Raw genomic sequence first — 21,984 nt, forward strand, 5'->3', positions numbered from 1 at the left:
TGTTTACCTTTATCAGAGAACTTTATTTTTTTGTATGACAACTTAGGTATTTAGCATCATTTCACTTCAACTTGAAGAACTCCCTTATGCATTTATTGTAGGATAGGTCAAGCAATAATGAACCCCAGAGCTTTTGTTTATTTAGGAGTATCTTAATTTCTTCTTCATTTTTGAAGGAAAGCGTTGCCTGTACAGAATTCTCAACTTTTTTTTTTTTTCTTTGATCACTTTAAATATATCATCCTGCTGCCTTTGACCTGCACTGTTTCTTCCAGAAATCCTGATAATCTTATTGAGGAACCTTTGTACATGACAGGTCATTTTTCTTTTGCTGGCTTTCAAGATTCTCTTTGGTTTCTGACAAGTTATGTGTCACAGGGTGATCTTTTGGGGCTTATTCTACTTGGAGTTTGTTAGACCTCTTGGGTATGTATATCCATGTCTTCATTAAATTTGAGTAGTTTTTAGCTGTTATTTCTTTTTAATTTTTTAAAAATTTATTTTGGAAATAGAGCATGCAGACAAGCAGGAGAGAGGGGCAGAGGGAGAAAGGGAGAGAATCTTAAGCAGGCTCCATGCTCAGCACAGAACCCAACATGGGGCTCAGTCCCACATGACCCTGGGATCATGATTTGAGCCAAAATCAAGAGTTGGATGCTCAACCAGCTGAGACACCTGGGTGCCCCTTGGCTATTCTTTTTCTTTTTTTTGTTTATTTATTTTGAGAGAGAGAGAGCATGTACACTAGTGGGAGAGGGGGGAGAGACAGAATCCCAAGCTGATGCCACACTGTTAGTTAAGAGCCCAGCGTAAGGGTCGATATCACAAACCATGAGATCATGACCTGAGCTGAAATCCAGAGTCAGACACTTAACCGACTGAGCCACCCAGGCACTGTGGCTTAAAATATTTTATTTCTTTTAAAAAAAAATTTTTTTTTTCAACGTTTATTTATTTTTGGGACAGAGAGAGACAGAGCATGAACGGGGGAGGGGCAGAGAGAGAGGGAGACACAGAATCGGAAACAGGCTCCAGGCTCTGAGCCATCAGCCCAGAGCCTGACGCGGGGCTCGAACTCACGGACCACGAGATCATGACCTGGCTGAAGTCGGACACTTAACCGACTGCGCCACCCAGGCGCCCAATATTTTATTTCTTAAAATAAAAGTTCTGCCCTTTCCATATTCCTAGGATTCCCATAATGCATATATTACTCCACTTAATGGTGTATTATAAATTAGATTCTGTTCACTTTGCTTCATTTTCTTTTTTTTAATCTCTGAAAATGCACTTATGTATTTTCTTCAAATTCTTATATAAATTCTAATTAGTTAACATATACAGTGCAATATTGGTTTCAGGAGTAGAATTCAATGGTTCACAGTGTTTTTCTTTTTGCTCTGCAGACTCCATAATTTGAAATGACCTACCATCAATTTTGCTGATCCTTTCTTCTGCCTATCAGAGTTGGCTGTTGAGCTAATGAATTTTTCAGTTCACATTTTTCAGCTTCAGAATTTCTATTTGGTTTGCTTTTTTTTATATCTACCTGTTTGTTGATAACTCATTCATGTGTAATTTTCCTGATATCATTTAGTTCTTTGCCTTTATTTTTCTTTAGCTCTTTGAATACATTTAAGACAACTGTTTTAAGGTCTTTAGTGAGTCTGAAATATGTATTTATGGTTGGTTTCTAGAGATTTATTTTGTTCCTTTGAATGGACACGTTTGCCAGTTTCATCTGTGCTTTGTGATTTTTTTCTTTGTTGAAAATTAGGCATTTGGCAAAACAACTGTCTCTCCCAGTCTTTGCACATGCATTCTCTTTGTAGAAAGACCTTTATTAAGAAGGCCAGCATGAAGGTTTAGATCTCTTTGGGCCTTTTCTGGGCATCTGTATCCCCTGTGTAGATTTTTTTTTTTTTTTTTTAAGAGTGTGCAAGCATGAGAGAGAGGTAGGGGGGAGACAGAATCCTAAGCATGTCCCAGGTTCAGTGCGGAGCCCGACACAGGACTCAGTTCTACGACCCTGGGATCATGATTTGAGCCAAAATCCAGAGTCAGGCACTCAACCAACTAAGCCACCCAAGAGGCCCCTCATCTGTATACATTTAATTTATTATTATTTTTTTTTTTTTTAGTTTATGTATTTTGAAAGAGAGAGAACTTGTGTGCGAGCAAGCAGGGGAGGGGGAGAGAGAATTCCAAGCAGGCTCTTTGCTGTTAGCACAGAGCTGGACATGAAGTTCGAACCTGCAAATCATGAGATCATGACCTGAGTTGAAACCAAGAGCCGGGTGCTCAATCAACTGAGCCACCCAGTTGCCCCTAATTTTCATCTTCCTGTCTTACACCTTCTTTTTTCCGAGGAGCTTTATATGTTGTTTAGTATTCCTCTGCCCATAATCTCTGCTCCTAGGTATCCACAAGACTGCAGTTTCCCTGTGGTTTTCACAATGCTGCAGTACCTGCCGCTGCCTTTCAGGGCTTCCAACCTGAGATTCAAAATATGCTGCCATTACTGCTTGAGCTCCAAGTTAGTCAGTGTACCGAAACCAGTCCTTCAGGCAGCCACAGACAGAAGAGAGAATATTTTACTCTTTTCCTTCCCTCCTCAGGTAGGGAACTGAGAATTGGGCTGTTTCATCCCAACCACACAGGAGAGGGTGGTGCAAAGGCAAGCAAACATGTCACAAAATCTCCTACCGTTTTGAGTGTGACTTTTTTTTTTTTAGATTTTATTTTTATGTATTCTTTAGACTTAACATGGGTCTCAAACTTAAAACCCTGAGATCAAGAGTCCTGTGCTCTACCTACTGAGCTAGGCAGGTGTCTCAGTATGGCTTCTTGATTGAGTGTTCTCTTGTTTGCTGCAGATCTTCAACTTGTTTCCAGAGTTCCCATAAAGCGATTTTAGTCTGTATTTGTTTTCATAATGTTTCCTTGGGGAAACAGGGCCTGGAGCTTCATGGTCTTCCATTTTACTGATGTCCCGTCACATTCAGTGGCCACTTTTGTATGCCCTGATTACCCAAAGTTTCTCATCAGCTTTTTCTCTCTGTTGGCACTTTATCTGCCTGAACCAGAATCATTTCTCCAGGGATCAGCAGGGCAAATTCATTTGCCTTACCATGGTTAAAGGAACCTTACTGAATGAGATATGTGTTCACACAGAATAGGCCATGTGATTCCACTTGAAACCCCTTGTCCAAGTTAGTATTCTGGTTTCAGAAATTATCTGGAAACGAAGTAAATATTATGGAAGTCAATGATAACAATTAGAACACTGTCTTTAATATAGTGTCAAGGTCTATACTATAGCATATATGGTTCTCCTGAGCCAGCATACTGTTTACCATCTCCATATCTTTGCTTTGTCTACCAGTCCCACTACTTTTTGTTCTTTACACAATTAAATGTTAGAACAACCAGTGCTGGGGAATCATTTCTTGTATGAAGCCTTCCTTGACACTCTTTCTCCAATTCTCCAAAGATTTCATGCAGTAAGTAATTTCTTAGCTGGTCATTCTTTAATGGTTTTGTAAATAATACCTTAGGAAATCCAGAATTCTAATTTGTTAATATGTCATTTTTATGTACTTCATATTAAAACAACGTTAATCTTATTTTTCTTGTTACAGGCCATTTTAAAAGAATATAAAATAATATACTTACTTCCTTGGATGTTCAAGAATATTTGAAATGCATGTTTTCAATCTTGTTGCTGAAGAATTTTGTGTGCAGCTTACTAGAAAATAAGCTAGGGTCGCCTGGATGGCTTAGTTGGTTAAGTGTCTGACTCTTGGTTTTGGTTCACGTCATGACCTCACAGTTCATGAGTCCAAGCTCCACAGCAGAGCTTGCTTCAGATCCTCTGTCCCCCTTTCTCTCTGCTCCTCCCCTGCATGTGTTCTCTCAAGAATAAAATAAAACATTTATTAAAAATATCAAGTGTCCTAGGGGCACCTGGGTGACTTAGTCGGTTAAGCACCAAACTTCTGCCCAGGTCATGATCTCAAGGTTTGTGGGTTCGAGCCCTGCATCGGGCTCTGTGCTGACAGCTTAGAGCCTGGAGCTTGGTTCAGATTCTGTGTCTCCCTCTCTCTGTACCTCCCCTGTTCACGCTCTGTCTCTCTCTCAAAAATAAACGTTAAAAAAAAATTAAAAATATCAAGTGCCCTTAAAAAAAAAAAAGGCTAGAAAACAAGTCCTAGCCATTGGATCTTTATTCATCTTACTGCCTGTTCCCCTGTAAAAATGTGCTGGAACAGCCATTGCAGGGGCCCCTGGGTGGCTCAGTTGGTTAAGTGTCCAAGTTTGGCTCCAGTCATCATTTCATGGTTCTTGTGTTCAAGCCCCGTGTCGGGCTCTGTGCTGATAGTGCGGAGCCTGCTTGGAATTCTCTCCCCCTCTTTCTGCCCCTGTCTAACTTGCACTTTATCTCTCTCAAAATAAATGAACTTTAAAAGAAAAAAACAGCCAGTATAATTCTTTATCCATGGTTTTGGATGTGATTGGCAATAAATAATTTCTAAAACAACTTATTTTCCCATGACGAATCAAATGTGATAAAAATTTTTTTTCACAAAACCCATAGAAGTCAAAAGGAAACAACAGTGACTACCTAGAGCTTTGGATTTTAGTCATGTTTGACAGTGTTCAGTGAGAGGTCATACCTCACCGAGCCCTCTGTCCACTTATGACTGTTATTAGTTCATGTTACTTTTTACACGTATGGTTCCATGCTAACCCCAGGTGGGCTGTTTTGGAGCTTGTTGGCAGGGTATGTATGCAGTGTGTGAGGCTGAACCACAGGTGAAATGACAGACTGGAGTGTGGGGGTGTGTGGGGCTAAAGGTGTAAACACAACAGATGGAGCACTCAGTTCTCCAGAACGTTAAGAACTGTCCGTTATAGTCAAAATATGGTATTGAGCAGAGAGCAAAGTAATAGAAGAAAGACTGAAAATCTAAAACTTACTTCCTCAGATTTTGGGGAATTAAGAAATATCTCTCAAGTGCAGGCAGGAAAAACAGGGTGGGCCCCCATACCTGGTCCAAGATGAGCCCAGCAGCAGTTAGTCACACCTACCACTCAACTGCTTGTTGTGTTTCTAGTGTAACCTGGTCAGGTCTTCAAGTACATAGCTCTTCAAAATATAGGGATAAAAAACATGTTTCCCCCCATGTCTGATACAGGAGCCTTTGAATTTCACATAACTAATCACAGATTCAACAAATTTGGTTTTTGGTTTTATTTTTTTAACATCAGGTTTTTTTGTTTTTATTTTTAATGTTTATTTACTTATTTATTTTTGAGAAGGGAGTGTGCAAGAATGAGTAGGGGAAGGGCAGAGAGAGATGGAGAATCCGAAGCAGGCTCCAGACTCCGAGCTGTTAGCGCAGAGCCTGATGTGGGGGCTCTAACTCATGAGCTGTGAGATTATGAACTGAGCCAAAGCCAGATGCTTAACTGAGTTGAGTGAGCCACCCAGATGCAGGTGCCCCTCAACAAGTATATTTTTAAGGCATACTATTTGTCAGGCATTCTCCCCAGAAGCTGGGGATGCAGAAGTGAATCAAATGTTTGTGGGGGAATACAAAAGAATACAAACCAAAGAAGTGGGGGAATGGGGTTGGGGAGACAGATAAGCAAATGCATACATGTTTGGTGCTTTAAAATGCAGTGAGAAAAAACAAGCAGTGTCAGGACAGAAAGCGGTCTTTGGGAGGTGGTGCTGTTTCCAGTTAGGTTGGTCGGGGAAGGCCTCTTTGCTAGGGTGCCATTGATCAGAAGCCTGATGATAGTGATAGAGCAAACCGTGTTGGATATATGTAGGCCTACTTTTGCTACTTTCACAAGATTTTTTTTTACTCTGAAAGTAAATACTTACTATAGAAAAAAATTAGAAAATGAAGATGAGCCAAAAAAATTTTATTATATCTCCTCTTAGAACCATTCTTACCATTAATATTTTGATACATCTTGCTTTGTAAATATTTGTTGTTAATTGACTTTGTTGCTGTTTCCAGGAAAGCTGGTCATTTGTTTCTCAGCTCTATTTTACTTAATGTGAACACTGCATTTAGTTAAAATTTGCAAGAGGAAACACTGTAATTCTGAGATAAGGGCAACAGTTTTGAATTCCATAGAATAATGAGGCTGATGGAAATTTTTCTGACCTAATTTTATAAAAACACATTTATGGGTGTTTTTTTTCTAGTTTTTAGAATTTTGACCAAGCATTAATTAGATTTATAGTTGGTAGAAATTTCGGGCAAGAATTTATAATCGTATTTATTTTTTGTGTTTCTGTCCTTTTGATTTTTTTTTTTTGTCCTTTTGATTTTAAAGTTTATTTATTCCTTATATGTAAGAAGAACCTTGATCTTGTGTGGATCTTACTTCCATATTTTATGTATTTTCTTCCTTCTGACCTTTACCCTTTGTTCTAGGCAAAGAAGAGTAAAACCAAAATGCCGTCTTTGGTAAAGAAGTGGCAGAGTATCCAGCGTGAGTTAGATGAAGAGGAGAACTCTAGTTCCAGTGAAGAGGACCGGGAATCAACTGCACAGAAGCGAATCGAAGAGTGGAAACAGCAGCAGCTGGTCAGGTAAACAAAAGCCCCCAGATGAGTGGGTTATGGTGGTGGTTTTAAAGCAGCAGTCATATTCTTTAAATCACAATCCTTAATTTTTGATATATTTTACAAACCTTTATCTAAAAGTTTATAATTTATAATGATTATTTCCCTGTGAGAATTATGATCTACCCTTTTTCAAAATTCTAGATATCAAGAGTTTAAAATTTTTTTTAATGTTTATTTTTGAGAGAGAAAGACCATATGAGTGGGGGAGGGGCCAAGAGTGAGGGAGACACAGAATCCAAAGCAGGTTCCAGCCTCTAAGCTGTCAGCACAGAGCCAGACCCAGGGCTCAAACTCACAAACTGTGAGATCATGACATGAGCTGAAGCCGGGCACTTAACCGACTGAGCTATCCAGGCATCCCAGAGATAACAGTTTTAATACTTTATCCTACTGATTGTTTCTCTTAAGAAAAAGACTGTCTTTAACATACCTGTCTTAGCATACCAGGAAAAATACCTGTCCCACTTACCATGTAGATCCAATAGACCCTTTCATAAATTTTTTTTGAAATTATTTTACAGGGGCACCTGGTGGCCCAGTCGGTTAGGCATCTTGATTCTTGATTTCAGCTCAGGTCATGATTTCACGGTTCATGGGATAGAGCCCCACGTTGGGCTCTGTACTGATAGGGCCTACTTGGGATTCTCTCTTTCTCTCTCTGCTCTCTCCCCCTCTCATACTTGCATGCATGCCCTTTCTCTCTCAAAATAAATATTTAAAAATTTATTTTGCAAATAATTTACAGAAGTTAAAGGGAGGGGGAGGGGTGTGCCTGGCTGGCTAGTCAGTAGAGAATGCAACTCTTAATATTGGGGTTGTGTTCAAGCCCCACTTTTATTATTTTTTTAATATTTTATTTATTTTTTAGAGAGACAGAATGGGAGTGGGGGAGGGGCAGAGAGAGAGGGAGACACAGAATCCACAGCAGGCTCCAGGCTCCGAGCTGTCAGCGCAAGAGCCTGATGTGGGGCTTGAAATCTTGAACCTTGAGGTCATGACCTGAGCCCAAGTCGGACACTTAACCGACTGAGCCACACAGGCGCCCCTGTTCAAGCCCCGCTTTGAGTGCATAGCTTACTTAAAAAAAGATTTAAAAAGGGAAGGGGAGAAAACTTCATTAGAGATTTTTCTAAGAATTTAAGCATAGCTAACTCAAAATTTTTTCTTTATTTTCTTGGTTTTAAAGTTGTCCAGGCTAAAATGAGTAACATTCTTTGGATGCAACTAATTGTTTACTTGTTACAACATAACCTGGAAGATACTCATCTCATAAATAGTGCTGCCATATTTCAGATTCATCTTTGATAGGTTCTAGCTTATCATTGCTTCTGGTTCTTAACATTTGCAACATTCATAAATGTAATACTTAACGAAACCATTTGGAAGAGGATAGCCATCTTTTGTTTCCTAATTGAAGGCATTTTTAGTTTTAGATATATAAACACCAATTAGAATGGTCACTGTAAGAGGTTTTTTGTTCCTAAAATATCTATTTCTGCAGTCATTATATACCTGCTTTCAGCATTTGTCTACTTATAAACCCTCTGAAATGAATTTTAGCATACAGCATCATAAAACCTGAAGGATTCCTGTCATGTGTCATTTTAGGGAAATGACATAGTCCTGGTTCTTTTTGTTTGTTTGTTTTTTGTTAATATTTATTTTTGAGAGAGAGCATGAGCAGGGGAGGAACAGAGAGGGAGGGAGACACAGAATCCGAAGCAGGCTCCAGGCTCTGAGCTGTCAGCCCACAGCCTGATGTGGGACTTGAACTCACAAATCCTGAGATCATGACCTGAGCTGAAGTCAGGTGCTTAACTGACTGAGCCATCCAGGCACCCCAGTCCTGATTCTTGTTACAAAATAATTGGGTGGTGGTGTTCCTTTTTAATGAGAAAATTATACTTCTTTTTTTGTTAGAGATACACTGTTCACACATGAATCTCAAATTTGAGAAAATTCATCTAGGATATGGTCCTCTTCATACCCATAGTCTGAAATGTTACTTATCCAATAAGTTTTACCATCATAATTATTAGAATGTACAGTGCCACTGTCTGTTTGCTTTTATCTTTTGGTTTGTTTAATACTTGCAAAGCAAAGCAGGGGCACCTGGCTGGCTCAGTCGGTAGAGCATGCAACTCTTGATCTCGGGGTCACGAATTCAAGCCCCACTTGGGGCATAGAGCTTACTTACAAATAGTAATAGTATGGGGGGGCGTACTATGAATGAAGATGTTGCCTCCAGACTCTTTTACTTCCTTGAAAGGTTAACATGCTTTTTGGGGGCAACACAAGTAAGAAAGCTGGGGATGCTGTTACTGACAATTTGTGCTTTTGCCTCATCCTTGTAGGCGATTCTGTTACTTGATTTTCTTATTATTTTAGTCTTTTTGGTATTGCTGGGAATTGAGTAATGATTAATTCCTACAATAATGAAATAGGAAACTATTTCAAAATGATAGGTGGGGAATCACAAAAGATACTGTATTTAGATTATTTTAGATTTATAAAGATTTATAAAATGGATCCAATGCACCCGTTCTAGTAATTATAGTGTCTGAGTTTAATGTATTTTGAAGATGATTGAAGAAGCTATGAGATAGCATTGCTTACAAATAGTTAGAACTGTTCGAAAGAGAATTTCAAAAACATTATATCCAAAGGTCTTTGATAGTAAGTTGAAGGTTAAAATATATCTTTTCTAAAGAATTGTAACTCCTTGGGGCTAAGAAAAACTCTCACAAGAATTGTTGTATTCCTTCAATGTGACTTTAATCGTTACTGGAGATAGATAAAACTAAGCATGCACTCATGTATCCCTAAAACTGTAGAGAGAGTATATCTTTGGTTGACCCATCAGAATTAAGAAATTTGATGAAGAATATGCTGGTACTTAGCTGAGAAACTTTTCTTTAAAACTTTATTTTTGAGAGAGAGAATGAGTGTGACTGGGGGAGGGGCAGAGAAAGAGGAGGAAGGAGACGTCAGTGCAGAGGCTTGATCTCAGTTCTTGACCTCCTGACCTGAGCCATAATCCAGAGTTGGACGCTTAATTGACTGAGCCACCCAGGCACTCCTGAGAAACTTTTGAAGCATTGTAATGAATGTAGTTGTGATGGGTCAGATTTTCAGTGTTAGGCAGTGGCTTTTGTTAGGAAATAAACAGTTTCATATTTTTTCTTTCCAGTGAATAATCTGTATGTTGTTTTCACAGTGGCATGGCAGAGAGAAACGCTAATTTTGAAGCGCTTCCTGAGGATTGGCGAGCAAGACTGAAGAGAAGGAAAATGGCTCCAAACACATAGTTTGGGGTGTGGTGGGGGTGCTTTTTTATAGGTTTTTTTTGTTTGTTTTTTTGTGCATTCAGTTCAGAGTCTTAACCAGTTTTACTGTCGTCAGTAAACTAAATGTTATGAGGGAGAGCATATAAATTTCCTGGGCAAAAGCATAGACATACAAAGTTTTCACATTTGTGAAATGTAATTTTTCTGTTTTGCTGAAGGGTGAGGTGAGGTTGACTGAATGCTTTGACATGGCTGCCTTTATTTTCACACTGGCAAACTCAGCGTATTAGGTACATTAACCTCTGATTGGGAACATGTGGTTCATGAATATAATACCTCAGTGGAGGACTCACTGACAAAAAGTGAAGGACTTTCCTGTCTAGTAGAGGCTCATTTAGTTCCTAGTGTGGCTCTCTCTCATTAACTTCTACTCCAGAACAAGTGCAATTAAGAAGGCAGCTCTGTATTCTGTTTTGCTTAACTGGGATTATCGGAATCTCTGACGTCTTCTTCTAGCCTGCCACCCCTGAAGTGCTGAGGTATATTGAGGTGTTTACCTTGTGCTGACAGATGGCCACACTCTTTAGAGGATTCTCACAGATTCTAGAACTGATAGCTCAGTCATTTCACACACTAGTGGCATATTTAAATCTCAATACAGGCAGCAGCAGGTGTTCATATCTTTAATTTTGAGGATTTCCCCCTCACATGTGTGGCAGTAAATGTAACAAGAGCCACTGTATGTATTAATGTGTCTCCATTGTCTTAACCTTGTTCCAAAATTCACCTCCCTTTTATGTGAATGTACTCTCCATAAAATTCCAGTATTTAAAAAGCAGTTTACTGTTCTGTACTTTCTATTGTATCACAATCAGGTAAAAGTCACTTTAAACTGAAGAAAAGGCAAATTGTGTTTTAAAGCTGTTTGTATTTCTCCAGTTTCTGACCTTGTAAATTTGTATATATGCACTAATAAAGCTTTTTTTATACTTCTGATTGGTTATCCTTGCTCTTCCAAGCTTGTTATATCATGATTGTACAATCAAGACTTTAAGTCCAGTCATACTTGTCGTTTATCAAATACAGCATAACGCATGTGTAAACACTGAAGAGAACAGCTCCTGGGAAAGAGACCAGCAGGATCTTGAGTCATTTGTGGGTGGGAGAGCTGTGGGGACGGTGAGAAAACAGGCTTCTAGCACCAGAAGGTACTCTGTGACTTAAATTTTGGAGCTTGTATACTATAATATTAGCTAACGTTTGACCTAAAATCCTGGAAATGATGTAATGTGGTTAACATTTTAAGATTGCTTTATTCCCTCTGACTATAAAAGTAACCTCTACTTTGGTTATATTCATATAAAATTAACCAAAGACAACAGTTAATAGTTTGATTTTTATTCCAGTACATTTATATGCATAGGAGTTTTGCCTACTGGGTGTCCTGTATATCAGTGTGTTTTATTTTATTTACGATTAATGCGAGTGTTGGGGTGACATTTTGTATATAAACTTTTTCTTATAATTTTACTAGAGCAAATTTCTAGAAAAGCTACCAACTAGCAAAGCTTTTAACTCCCTAGCAGTTCTCTAGACGTGTAGGAGTTGTTGCAGAGCACCAGTACGTTTGTCATTATCTTAACAGAATGGAGCACTTTCTAAAGTCAGATAATTCCATGGTCAAAATGTGTGGTTTCAGTTTTGTAATTTTTCGATTCTAGCTATGGGCTGGTGAGACTATAAGGTCAAAGAAAAGGGGAATCCGCTCCCTCTGAGCAACACTTACCAGTTACCTAAACCTAAGGAATGACAAAGAAGTCTGGAATTACTTTTGAGGCCTGCTAACTGATACTGTATTCACCGGTCTAATTTTGGTTCCCCAGAAGCGGGGCTGCAACTGAAAGGAGGAATCAGTGTGAAGAGCTGGAGGCTGGCCGGTCTTCCACCTTTTCTAGGTTCCTCCCTCATACCCTGGAGGCGGGGCCTCGCTCCCCGGAAGCGTCCGGCCACCCTGCTCTCCCACTTCCGCTCCGTCGTTGCTAGGCTACCGGGGCCCTAGCAGCAGAAAGCTGCGGCGGGCGAGTGCTGCAAGCGTGTTTGGGCGCTGAGCGTTTCGGCCGCTGTCCCTGCAGTGAGGTGGCCTCCCGCCTGGCTTAGGCTCCTTTGCCCGGGACGGGCCGGGGAGCGGAGGCGATCGCACCCTTCCCCTGCCTTTCTAGGAAATCTCCACGCCCCCGCCCCTATTCTTCGGGAAACTGCCCCTCACCTCCTTCTCCAGCACCAGAAAGCCCTGAACCCCTGGGTCCCGTTTTCGCGGGCCCACACTGCGGGCCCCTGACCTTTCTTCTCTACCCCGAGGCGACTCCGTCGCATCCCTCTACCCCCCACCCCCCATTCGCAATTCTTTCACTTTCCTGTTGCGTCCTGGTGGTGGGCATCTCCCTCCTCGGAGAGGGAAGCATGAGACCAGCAAGGGTCCAGGAGCCTCCGGAGGCAGAGGCTGGAAGACAAACCGCCCTCCCTAGTTTCTCAGGTGTGCCTCCGAGCCTCAGACTGGGAACCAGTAGCCAGGTGCTTGTATGTGTGAGAAGCTGGGTTGGCAGAGAAGAGGGAGCGATGCGGCAGGGTTTCCTAAAATTCGCGTGAGAGCCGCGCAGGTGGAGGAGGGTGGGGGAGAATATCAGCAGTTTTTTTCAGTTGTCCTGTTCTGGTGTTTTAGCTTCTGTGTAATCAGCTGCCCTTTTGGAAATCGGGCGGGGGTTGTGGCTGGATGCCGGTGTCACTGACTTGTCTTCAGCATAGAATGCAGAAGTAACATGTTCCCAGCACTGGAAACAGAGGTAAAGCAGGAGGTTGGTACACTCCCCTCTCCAGGAACTCCACAGAAATCCAGTACTTCTATATCAGAAGGTATATTCTGGTGGCACCTTTTTCCGGCAGGAGATCTTGATCCCCAAGATAGAATAATTTGCATGAATGTCTTTCACTCGGTTTGTTTACAGAATCCTTGGGTATACTGTCCTTTGCAACAAACACTTCTTGTGTGCCTTTTGTTAAGAGTTCAATATTACTTGAAAGGACTTTCGTGATTGAGATGACTTTTCCTTTGACAGACTCTTCCTGATCCCTATGAAGACTTTATGTACCATCATCTTCAATACTATGGCTACTTTAAAGGTAATATCTCATTCTTACCTAGCATCACCTTTTCTGCCTTCATGGAGTAAATGGTTTGATTAACTGGAAGAGTTGCACTTGGATGAACTAATGGCGAATTTTTCTAGCACTGTAAGGGAATATGAAGGGAAGTGAAAAGTACTTCCTTTCTCCATTGCTGTGCTGCTGTGTGTCACCTCTTTTGAGTGTGTATACAAGAGTCTGTCTATCCTTGGGCCAATACCACCACCCTTTCTTAATTATACCATATGGCATTTAAATAGTCTTGATAATCTGGAAAGACATGTCCTGCATCTTGTCCACAAGTCTCTTGGCTGTTCTTACCTTTTCCATTGTATTGAATCTGTAGATCAAATTTCAGAAGAAGTGAGAATTTTCTGATACTGGTTCAGCAATCTATGAATATACTGTTTCTTCGTCTACATAGGTGTTGTTTAATGTCTCCCAATAAAGATTTGTAAATTCGTCATGGGACTTTGTATCATTAGGCTACCATAAATGGTATCTTTTTAAATTTTGATTCTCTTTGTTCCTAGTATCTAGAAATAAAATTAAGTTTCAATATTGATTTTATTTCTATCAACCTTGTTAAACTTTCTTATTAACTGTTTCATTTTTAAAGTGATAATTTGTGGGGCACCTGGGTGGCTCAGTTGGTTAAGTGTCCGACTTCGGCTCAGGTTATGATCTCACAGTTCGTGGGTTTGAGCCCCACATCGGGCTCTTTGCTGACAGCTCGAGGCCTGGAGCCTGTCCCTCTCTTCTGTGTCTCCCTCTCTTTCTGCCCCTCCCCTGCGCACACTCTCTCTCTCTCAAAAATGAATAAACATTTAAAAAATAATAATAAAGTGGTAATTTGTTGAAAACTGGATTTCCAGTTAGCCAGATTCAAGAGCCCTCAAGACAAAGCAGTTTTGGGCACCTTTCTCTTTCCACTGTACCATGCTGCTTCTCAAGTCTCTCCTCACTGTAAAATGGAGAAAATGATGCTTAGCTCACATAAATTGGAATATGAAAGCTTTTTGGAAAATAGGACATGTTCATTGTAAAAGCCTGCCGTGGGTGATGGGTGGTGACAGAAGTAGTGGCGGGTTTGGTAGTGGTCGTGGTTTTGGTATTAACCTAGATGTTACAGGTGATGAACTAGCCTTCCAGCACCTTTGTTTAATTGTCTATTCATAGGTCACAGAGGTAGTTTACCAACCTCAGCTACACACCAGCATGTTTGGAAGAATAATCCTCGATACCTGTTGAGCGGCTCTTTTGGAGAAAGACAGGGTATGATACCAGACCCTCTGCAAAAGGAGAAGCTTCTGTGTGAGTAATAATCAGTGTCTGTGGGGGCGCCTGGGTGGCTCAGTCGGTTGAGCGGCCGACTTCGGCTCAGGTCATGATCTCGCGTTCCGTGAGTTCAAGCCCCGAGTCGGGCTCTGTGCTGACAGCTCAGAGCCCGGAGCCTGTTTCAGATTCTGTGTCTCCCTCTCTCTCTGCCCCTCCCCCATTCATGCTCTGTCTCTCTCTGTCTCAAAAATAAATAAACATTAAAAAAAAAAATTTTTTTTTTAAAAATCAGTGTCTGTGAACCCCAGAATTCAGTTGCCTTGAGCAACTCCTTCAGGTATTGAGGAGAACATGGCCTAACTCGAGAGAAGCCAGAGAAGCAGCCTCGGCCACCGTTTCCTGACATCACTCAAAAATGTTCTATCTAGATCCACTTTGGAGTATAGGTTTTAAATTAAAATACTATACCTTCTGGATTATCTTTTTCTTCAAATTGTTGGAAAATTTGTTAAGACTCTTTGGTCAAGAGGAGCACATTGATTTTTACACAGATTTGATGGATGTATTTGTTACGGCAGTTTGCATAATAGTGGTGGAAACCAGGGGACTCCTGGGTGGATCAGCCAGTTGAACCTTCCAACTTTATTTCAGGTCATGATCTCATAGTTCACAGGTTCAAGCCCCATGTCAGGCTCTGTGCTGACAGCTCAGAGCCTGGAGCCTGCTTCAGATTTTCTGTCTCCCTCTCTCTCTGCCCCTCTCCCACTCATGGTTGGTCTCTCTCTCTCCCTCTCTCTCTCTCTCTTTCAAAAATAAACATTAGAAAAAATTAAAAAAAAAAAAGAATGGTGGAAACCAATTTCAGCTAGCTTAAGCAAAAAATAAGTTTTCACAAGGATTTTATAGGTTCCTTCTGGAATCTAAGGGCAGGTGTGCAGTTGAATTTCTCCCTCAATACATATGCAACCAAAAGTCAATTCACTTTTCTTTTCCCCATATCCTCCCCTGATCCCAGTTCAAGCTGCCGTCATTTCTCATTATTGAAACAGCCCCAGTACTTGGTCTCCTGAATTCTTCTCTTGTTTCATGCTAACCCCTTTCAGTCTGTTTTCCACACAGCATTATTCTTTTTTATATGCAAGTCTGATTGTGCCCTTTTTCTAGTTAAAACCTGTGAATGACACGACTCAAAAGCCATAAAATACTGTGAAGAAAGCAAAATAACAAACTGAAAAAGAAAAAGTTTGCGACAAATATGTCAAAGGATTAGAGTCCTTAACATAACAGGCTCTTACAAATCAATATGTAAAAGATGACCAGAAAGGAAAATGGTCAAAGACAACCAAAGCAGAAAAAGACATGAGCAAGCCTTTCCTAAAAACAAATACAGTCGACAGGCTTATGGAAAGATGCTCGATTTCACGTCCAATTAAAGATACAAATCAAAATGTCAAGGTACCGTTTTTTTAATTATGGGATTTGGGAAAAAAAAGCTTTTTTTAATGACACCTAGTATATATAGGTCAGGGTATGGGGGAACACTCCTCCACTGCTGTCAGGGATGTGAACAGGTAGACTATTTTAGGAAGGCAATTTGACACTACCTGGGAAATTTAGTACAGTGCATGACCCTTGACGCAGCAATTCTATTTTCAGATCTATGTCTGCGCACATCCCAGTGCCCTGAAGGCTCTTCCATTCTGTGTCCCAGGGCTCCTGACAGGGAGTAGAAAGGCAGGGGTTGAGCGAAGGAGACTCATCTGGGTGGGATGGCTTAGGAGCCAGCTGATTGCCCCACACCCTTCAGTTTCCTCCTGCCCCATTTAACTGACACTCAAGATAACATTCATAAGAAATGATTGCCAGGCTCAATAGAATAAAAAACATGAATGCAAAATCAGCTGGTAGAGGCAACAATGTGAATGAGGTTTAGAGTGTAATTGATAATAGGATGTGCACAGGAACGTGTGGGTGGACTTATAGAAGTCTCCTCCTACGATAAGTTCATCTCAGCCTTACTGCTTCTGTCCACTTTGTTCACAGTAAGGGGTAGTCCTCACAGGACAATGCAGCTGTAAATGCATGATCCTTATAGTAAATTGAGAATCTCAGTGGTATTAAGGAAAAATGATCTTTAGAGCAACCAGACTCCAGACTTTTTTTCCTGTTTTGATCGTTGCATCATCTTTGTAGCAAAGTATTTTTATGCTGTTGGTTTTTTAACCAGAAAAGAACAAAGAGAAAAAGGAATGGGTTACAATACAATCTGCTTATTTAAAAAAAGAAGAAAAAATAATAAAGAAGGGCACCTAGGTGGCTCAGTCAGTTACAGTTAAGTGGTCCAACTTTGGCTCAGGTCATGATCTCATGGCTCGTGAATTGGTGCCCTACATCGGGCTCTATGCTGACAGCTTAGAGCCTGGAGCCTGCTTTGGATTCTGTGTCTCTCTCTCTGCCCCTCCCTCACTCATTCTCTGTCTGTCTCTCTCTCTCACTCTCTGTCTCAAAAATAAATAAGCATTAAAGAAAGTAAATGAATAAAACAAAAGAAAAGGAATATATGTGTAAAGTTGCAAATTCAAATGGCAGAAAAAAAGGAAAACTAAAAGCCCTCTGTGCCCTACTCCTGATAAAGCCATTATTGTCTTAATTCTTTTCATATATCCTCGTGTATCTGTGTATTCTTGTCTTTTTAATTACTCACAGGGGATACTATACACAATACTATAATACTATAACTTTGATTTTTTTTTCCGTTTAATAATACACCTTACAGAGCTTTTTCAAATGAGCACACACACAATTTTTTACCTCATCTTTTTTTTTTTTTTAACGTTTATTCATTTTTTGAGAGACAGAAAGAGAGCATGAGTGAAAGAGGGGCAGAGAGAGAGGGAAACACAGAATTCCAAGCAGGCTCCAGGCTCTGAGCTGTCAGCACAGAGCCTGACATGGGGTTTGAACTCACAAACCACGACCTGAGCCAAAGTTGGATGCTTAACCGACTGAGCCACTCAGGCATCCCTACCTCATCTTTTTTAAGGGCACCTACAGTATTCCACCTGATTAATATGTCATAATTATTTTAACTTCCCTTTTGATGTTTTCATTGTTTCCACATTTTTGTTATTTGAACATTGCTTCAGTAAGCGTCTTAGTATGTGTAGTTTTTTTCTTTTTAAGTTTATTTATTTATTTTGAGAGAGAGAGCGAGCAGGGGAGGGGCAGAGAGAGAAGGAAAGAGAGGGAATCCCAAGCAGGCTCCGCACCATCAGCACGGAGCCCGACATGGGGCTTGAACCTACGAGGCATGAGTTCATGACCTGAGCCAAACCAAAAGTTGGGCATTTAACCGACTGAGCCACCCAGGCGTCCCTGTATGTGTATCTTGATGAATTTTTGTGAGAAAATCTGTAAAGTAAATTCTTAGCAGTGGGATTGCTGGATCAATGGTTCTGTATTTTAAATGTTACTAGATAAACTGCCAAACTGCTTTCCAGAAAGTTTGTACTGATTTGCCCACTTGCCAGCAGGTTCTGAGAGTACCTGTTTACTTAACATCTGTGCCAGAATGAATGTGAAAACACATAAATGCTTTTTGTGTCTGTTAAGTAAAAAAGTAGTATTTCCTTGTCATAGTAGTTTACATTTCTTGATGTAACGCTGAGCAGCTTTACCATCTTTTCAAATGTTTATGATCCCCCCTTCCCTCATTAAACTAGGGAAAAAATTAAGAGACAGAAAAAACAGGGCCCTGAAATTAAAAAGAAAAAATTTTAGAGAAAGAAAAGAAAAAAAGGAAAAATGGGGCCCTAAATGGGGGTGGAAGATGAAAAGGGATAGGGAAAGAGGGAAGAAAAAAGAAAGTCACAGATCCCTAGGACAAACCATGCCTCCTTCTTCCTCTTTCTAGGGCCCACCTGTATATCTTCACCTGTGCATAGACAGATAGAAGCTGTGAGCAGAGGTATTCCGTGTCCTTCCAGACCTGAAAACTCATGCTGCTGCTTTACAGAAATACGTCTTCACTCCCTGCTCTCCCCTCCAGATCTGGCACTCACCACACCCAGGGGCTTTTGGCCTTTCCTTCCCCCTCTCCTTGCCTTTCTTTGCCTTCTTCCTCTCATTTCTCTTCTTTTTCTCCATCCTGGGAGCCTCTTTTCCTCCTTTCTTTCTCATTCTTTTTCCCAAGAGCTCATCTTTCTCTCCTGCCCCTGCTCGCTCCTCTTCGTTAGTTTCTGTGTCCTCCCAACCATTGTATTTTGAATTTGAAAGTTAATTTGTAGATTATTTCTACAAATTAGTTAATAGTTATTAGTGTTGTTAATAAAGTCTTACGTACTTTTCTCTAAAACGCTAACGGATGAAATGCAGTTTCCTCTTTTGCCTCTCTCTAAGCAAAAATAATATGACATAATTTGATTTAAAAAACAAAAAAGTTTTTTCTAACTCTAAACCTTTACATTTAAGTATTTAATAGACTGTGTAGAATTTTAATAATGTAGAATTTTAACTTTGCATAATGTCAATGCTGTCGTCTTGGACTAAATCTCCTTCTTGAAGGAGACACCTGTCTTAGGATTGTGCACCTGTGCTCATATTTTAATACAGTGCTTCAAGTTACTTGGTTGTCACAGTTGAGCTGTAAAGTCCCCAAGGAGAAAAGGAAAGCTGTTAACTCATTCCCTTTCTCTCTGCAGATTCTCTTATGCTTAGTTCACCACTTCTTAAGAGCAGGCAGCTTCTTCATGATGAATTTGGTGAAGTCAACCCATGTCTTCGAGAACCCCGAGATCTCTTTACCTTCTTCTCTAGCAGCGGGCCTCTGCAGGCTCCGAGGTGGCCAATAGAATGTGAGGTCATCAAGGAAAACCTTCATCATATTGGTAATGTGACTTCTGTGTCGCGGTGCTGTCCTGACAGACATTATTATGAGAACCTATTAAGTCCAGCATACTGAAGTACAAGGCAGGACAGATTCAACATCTGTTAGCTCATCCTGAAATGATTAAGCCCTGGGAAACTGATATACACTGGTCAAAGTAAAAGTTACACTAATGTGTAAGCTCAAATGCTTCAGGGTTTATTGGAATGGAGGGATACCTTTCTAGAGGCCGAAATATATCAGTACTTACATCTGCCTCAGAATTAATATGTTTGAGTTTTAGGAATTGTATTTTTTTTTTGACTCAAAATCACATGATGTAACATTTTTTTTTTTTTACTTTTTTTAACTATTAGAATTTATTTATTAAATGTTTTATATGTCATCTTTAGATATTTTCTATTATGATCTTTTCATTTGTTTATTTTATTTCATTTTATTATTATTATTTTTTAATTTACATCCAAGTTAGTTAGCATATAGTACAACAATGATTTCAGGAGTAGATTCCTTAGTGCCCCTTACCCATTTAGCCCATCCCTCCTCCCAGAATCCCTCCAGTGACCTTCTGTTTGTTCTCCATATTTAAGAGTCTCTTAGGTTTTTGTGCCCCTCCCTGTTGTATTATTTTTGTTTCCCTTCCCTTATGTTCATCTGTTTTGTCTCTTAAAGTCCTCATATGAGTGAAGTCATAATGATATTTGTCTTTCTCTGACTAATTTCACTTAGCATAATACCCTCCAGTTCCATCCTCATAGTTGCAAATGGCAAGATTCCATTCTTTTTGATTGCCGAGGAATATTCCATTGTATATATATACCACATCTTCTTTATCCATTCATCCATTGATGGACATTTGGGCTCTTTCCATACTTTGGCTATTGTTGATAGTGCTGCTATAAACATGGGGGTGCATGTGCCCCTTTGAAACAGTGTACCTGTATCCCTTGGATAAATACCTAGTAGTGCAATTGCTGGGTCATAGGGTAGTTCTATTTTTAATTTTTTGAGGAACCTCCATACTGTTTTCCAGAGTGGCTTCACCGGCTTGCATTCCCACCAGCAATGCAAAAGAGATCCTCTTTCTCCGCACCCTTGCCAACATCTGTTGTTGCCTGAGTTGTTCATGTTAGCCTTCTGACAGGTGTGAGGTGATATCTCATTGTGGTTTGATTTGTATTTCCCTGATGATGAATGATGTTGAGCATTTTGTCTTGTGTCAGTTGGCTATCTGGATGTCTTCTTTGGAGAAGTGTCTATTCATGTGTTTTGTCCATTTCTTCACTGGATTCTTTGTTTTTTGGGTGTTGAGTTTGATAAGTTCTTTATAGATTTTGGATACTAACCCTTTATCTGATAGGTCATTTGCAAATATCTTCTCCCATTCTATCGGTTGCCTTTTATTTTTGCTGATTGTTTCTTTCGCTGTGCAGAAGCTTTTTTATTTTGATGAGGTCCCAATAGTTCATTTTTGCTTTTGTTTCCCTTGCCTCTGGAGACATGTTGAGTAAGAAGTTGCTGCGGCCGAGGTCAAAGAGGTTTTTGCCTGCTTTCTCCTCAAGGATTTTGATGGCTTCCTGTCTTACATTGAGGTCTTTCATCCATTTTGAGTTTATTTTTGTGTGTGGTGTCAGAAAGTGGTCCAGGTTCATTCTTCTGCATGTCACTGTCCAGTTTTCCCAGCACCACTTGCTGAAGAGACTGACTTTATTCTATCAGATATTCTTTCCTGCTTTGTCAAAGATTAGTTGGCCATACGTTTGTGGGTCCATTTCTGGGTTCTCTATTCCGTTCCATTGATCTGAGTGTCTGTTTTGTTTTTGTGCCATAGGAGTTGTATTTTTACCAGCCTTGGTATAGCTGACGAACACTATACATACCAGAACATAGTTTTTACTGTTGTTTTGTTATTGTTGTTGTTGTTGTTGTTAGATTTTTTTTGTTGTTGTTGTTTTTTAAGTAGGCTTAAACCCAGTGTGCAGCCCAGTGCGGGGTTTGAACTCACAATCCTGAAGATCAAGACCTGAGTTGAGATCAAGAGTCAGACAGACACTTAGCTGACCGAGCCACACAAGCGCCCCAGTTTTGGCTGTTTTGGTTTTTTTTAGAGAGAAAGAGAGGTAGGGTGCAAGTGAGAGAGGGGCAAAGAAGAGAATCCCAGGAGGGGCAGAGAAAGAGAGGGAGAGAGAGAAAGAGAAGCAGGGCTCATGCTCGCCTGAAGCAGGGCTTGTGCTCACACGAAGTGGGACTAGAGCTCACCTGATGTGGGAATCAAACTCATGAACTCCGAGATCGTGACCTGAGCCAAAAGTCAGATGTGTGACCATTAAGCCACACAGGTGTCCCAGTTTTGACTGTTTTTAATTGTATTTTGAGTTTATTGGAGTGTTTTTGTGGAAATGGTGGAGACTAGTTTTGTGAGATTGCTGGTCATACGTTTGAGCTCTTGGTGCAGATACAATCTTCAGCATTCATTATGTGAGGGTTTCAGAAGTGGGTTGCATTGAAGTGGAGACTTTTCTAATGGCTGGGATGCCTACGTCTATCAAACATTATGTCTCTGCTTTAGACTGCTAGATAAACAACTGGATGTTTCTTATTATCACACTTCCCTCTTATAATATTCATTCAATATATATTTAATAAGCATCTGCCATCTGCTAAGTGCAGTGCTTGGTGTTACAGATATAATGACAAACAAATGG

The 21,984-nt window shown here is 40.3% G+C and overlaps 2 protein-coding genes across 11 annotated transcripts in view; both read left to right on the forward strand.

Annotated features, from left to right (window-relative positions):
• The window catches only part of FNBP4 (formin binding protein 4), a 43,745-nt gene extending 32,813 nt beyond the window's left edge, over window positions 1-10,932 (forward strand). For both annotated transcript variants that reach the window (XM_027072681.2, XM_027072682.2), the window contains exons 16-17: window positions 6,456-6,613; window positions 9,867-10,932. In XM_027072681.2, the coding sequence (XP_026928482.1) occupies window positions 6,456-6,613; window positions 9,867-9,957 (249 nt within the window). In that variant the 3' untranslated portion in view covers window positions 9,958-10,932. The remainder of the gene's footprint in view (window positions 1-6,455; window positions 6,614-9,866) is intronic.
• Window positions 10,933-11,078: 146 nt separating this feature from the next.
• AGBL2 (AGBL carboxypeptidase 2) overlaps window positions 11,079-21,984 on the forward strand; it is a 46,274-nt gene continuing 35,368 nt past the window's right edge. For 6 of the 9 annotated variants that reach the window (XR_008290343.1, XR_008290344.1, XM_015075616.3 and 3 more), the window contains exons 1-6: window positions 11,079-12,469; window positions 12,656-12,788; window positions 13,050-13,113; window positions 14,296-14,430; window positions 18,308-18,361; window positions 19,095-19,280. Coding sequence is in view for 7 of the 9 variants with exons in the window: in XM_015075616.3 (XP_014931102.1) it covers window positions 12,753-12,788; window positions 13,050-13,113; window positions 14,296-14,430; window positions 18,308-18,361; window positions 19,095-19,280 (475 nt within the window). In the remaining 2 variants the exon portion in view is untranslated. Of the gene's footprint in view, window positions 12,508-12,655; window positions 12,789-13,049; window positions 13,114-14,295; window positions 14,431-18,307; window positions 18,362-19,094; window positions 19,281-21,984 lie in introns of all 9 variants that reach the window. The other 3 variants (XM_053203172.1, XM_015075617.3, XM_015075618.3) reach the window with 3 other exon arrangements.

Source organism: Acinonyx jubatus, chromosome D1, assembly GCF_027475565.1.
Source record: "Acinonyx jubatus isolate Ajub_Pintada_27869175 chromosome D1, VMU_Ajub_asm_v1.0, whole genome shotgun sequence".
Classification (NCBI taxonomy): Eukaryota; Metazoa; Chordata; class Mammalia; order Carnivora; family Felidae; genus Acinonyx; species Acinonyx jubatus.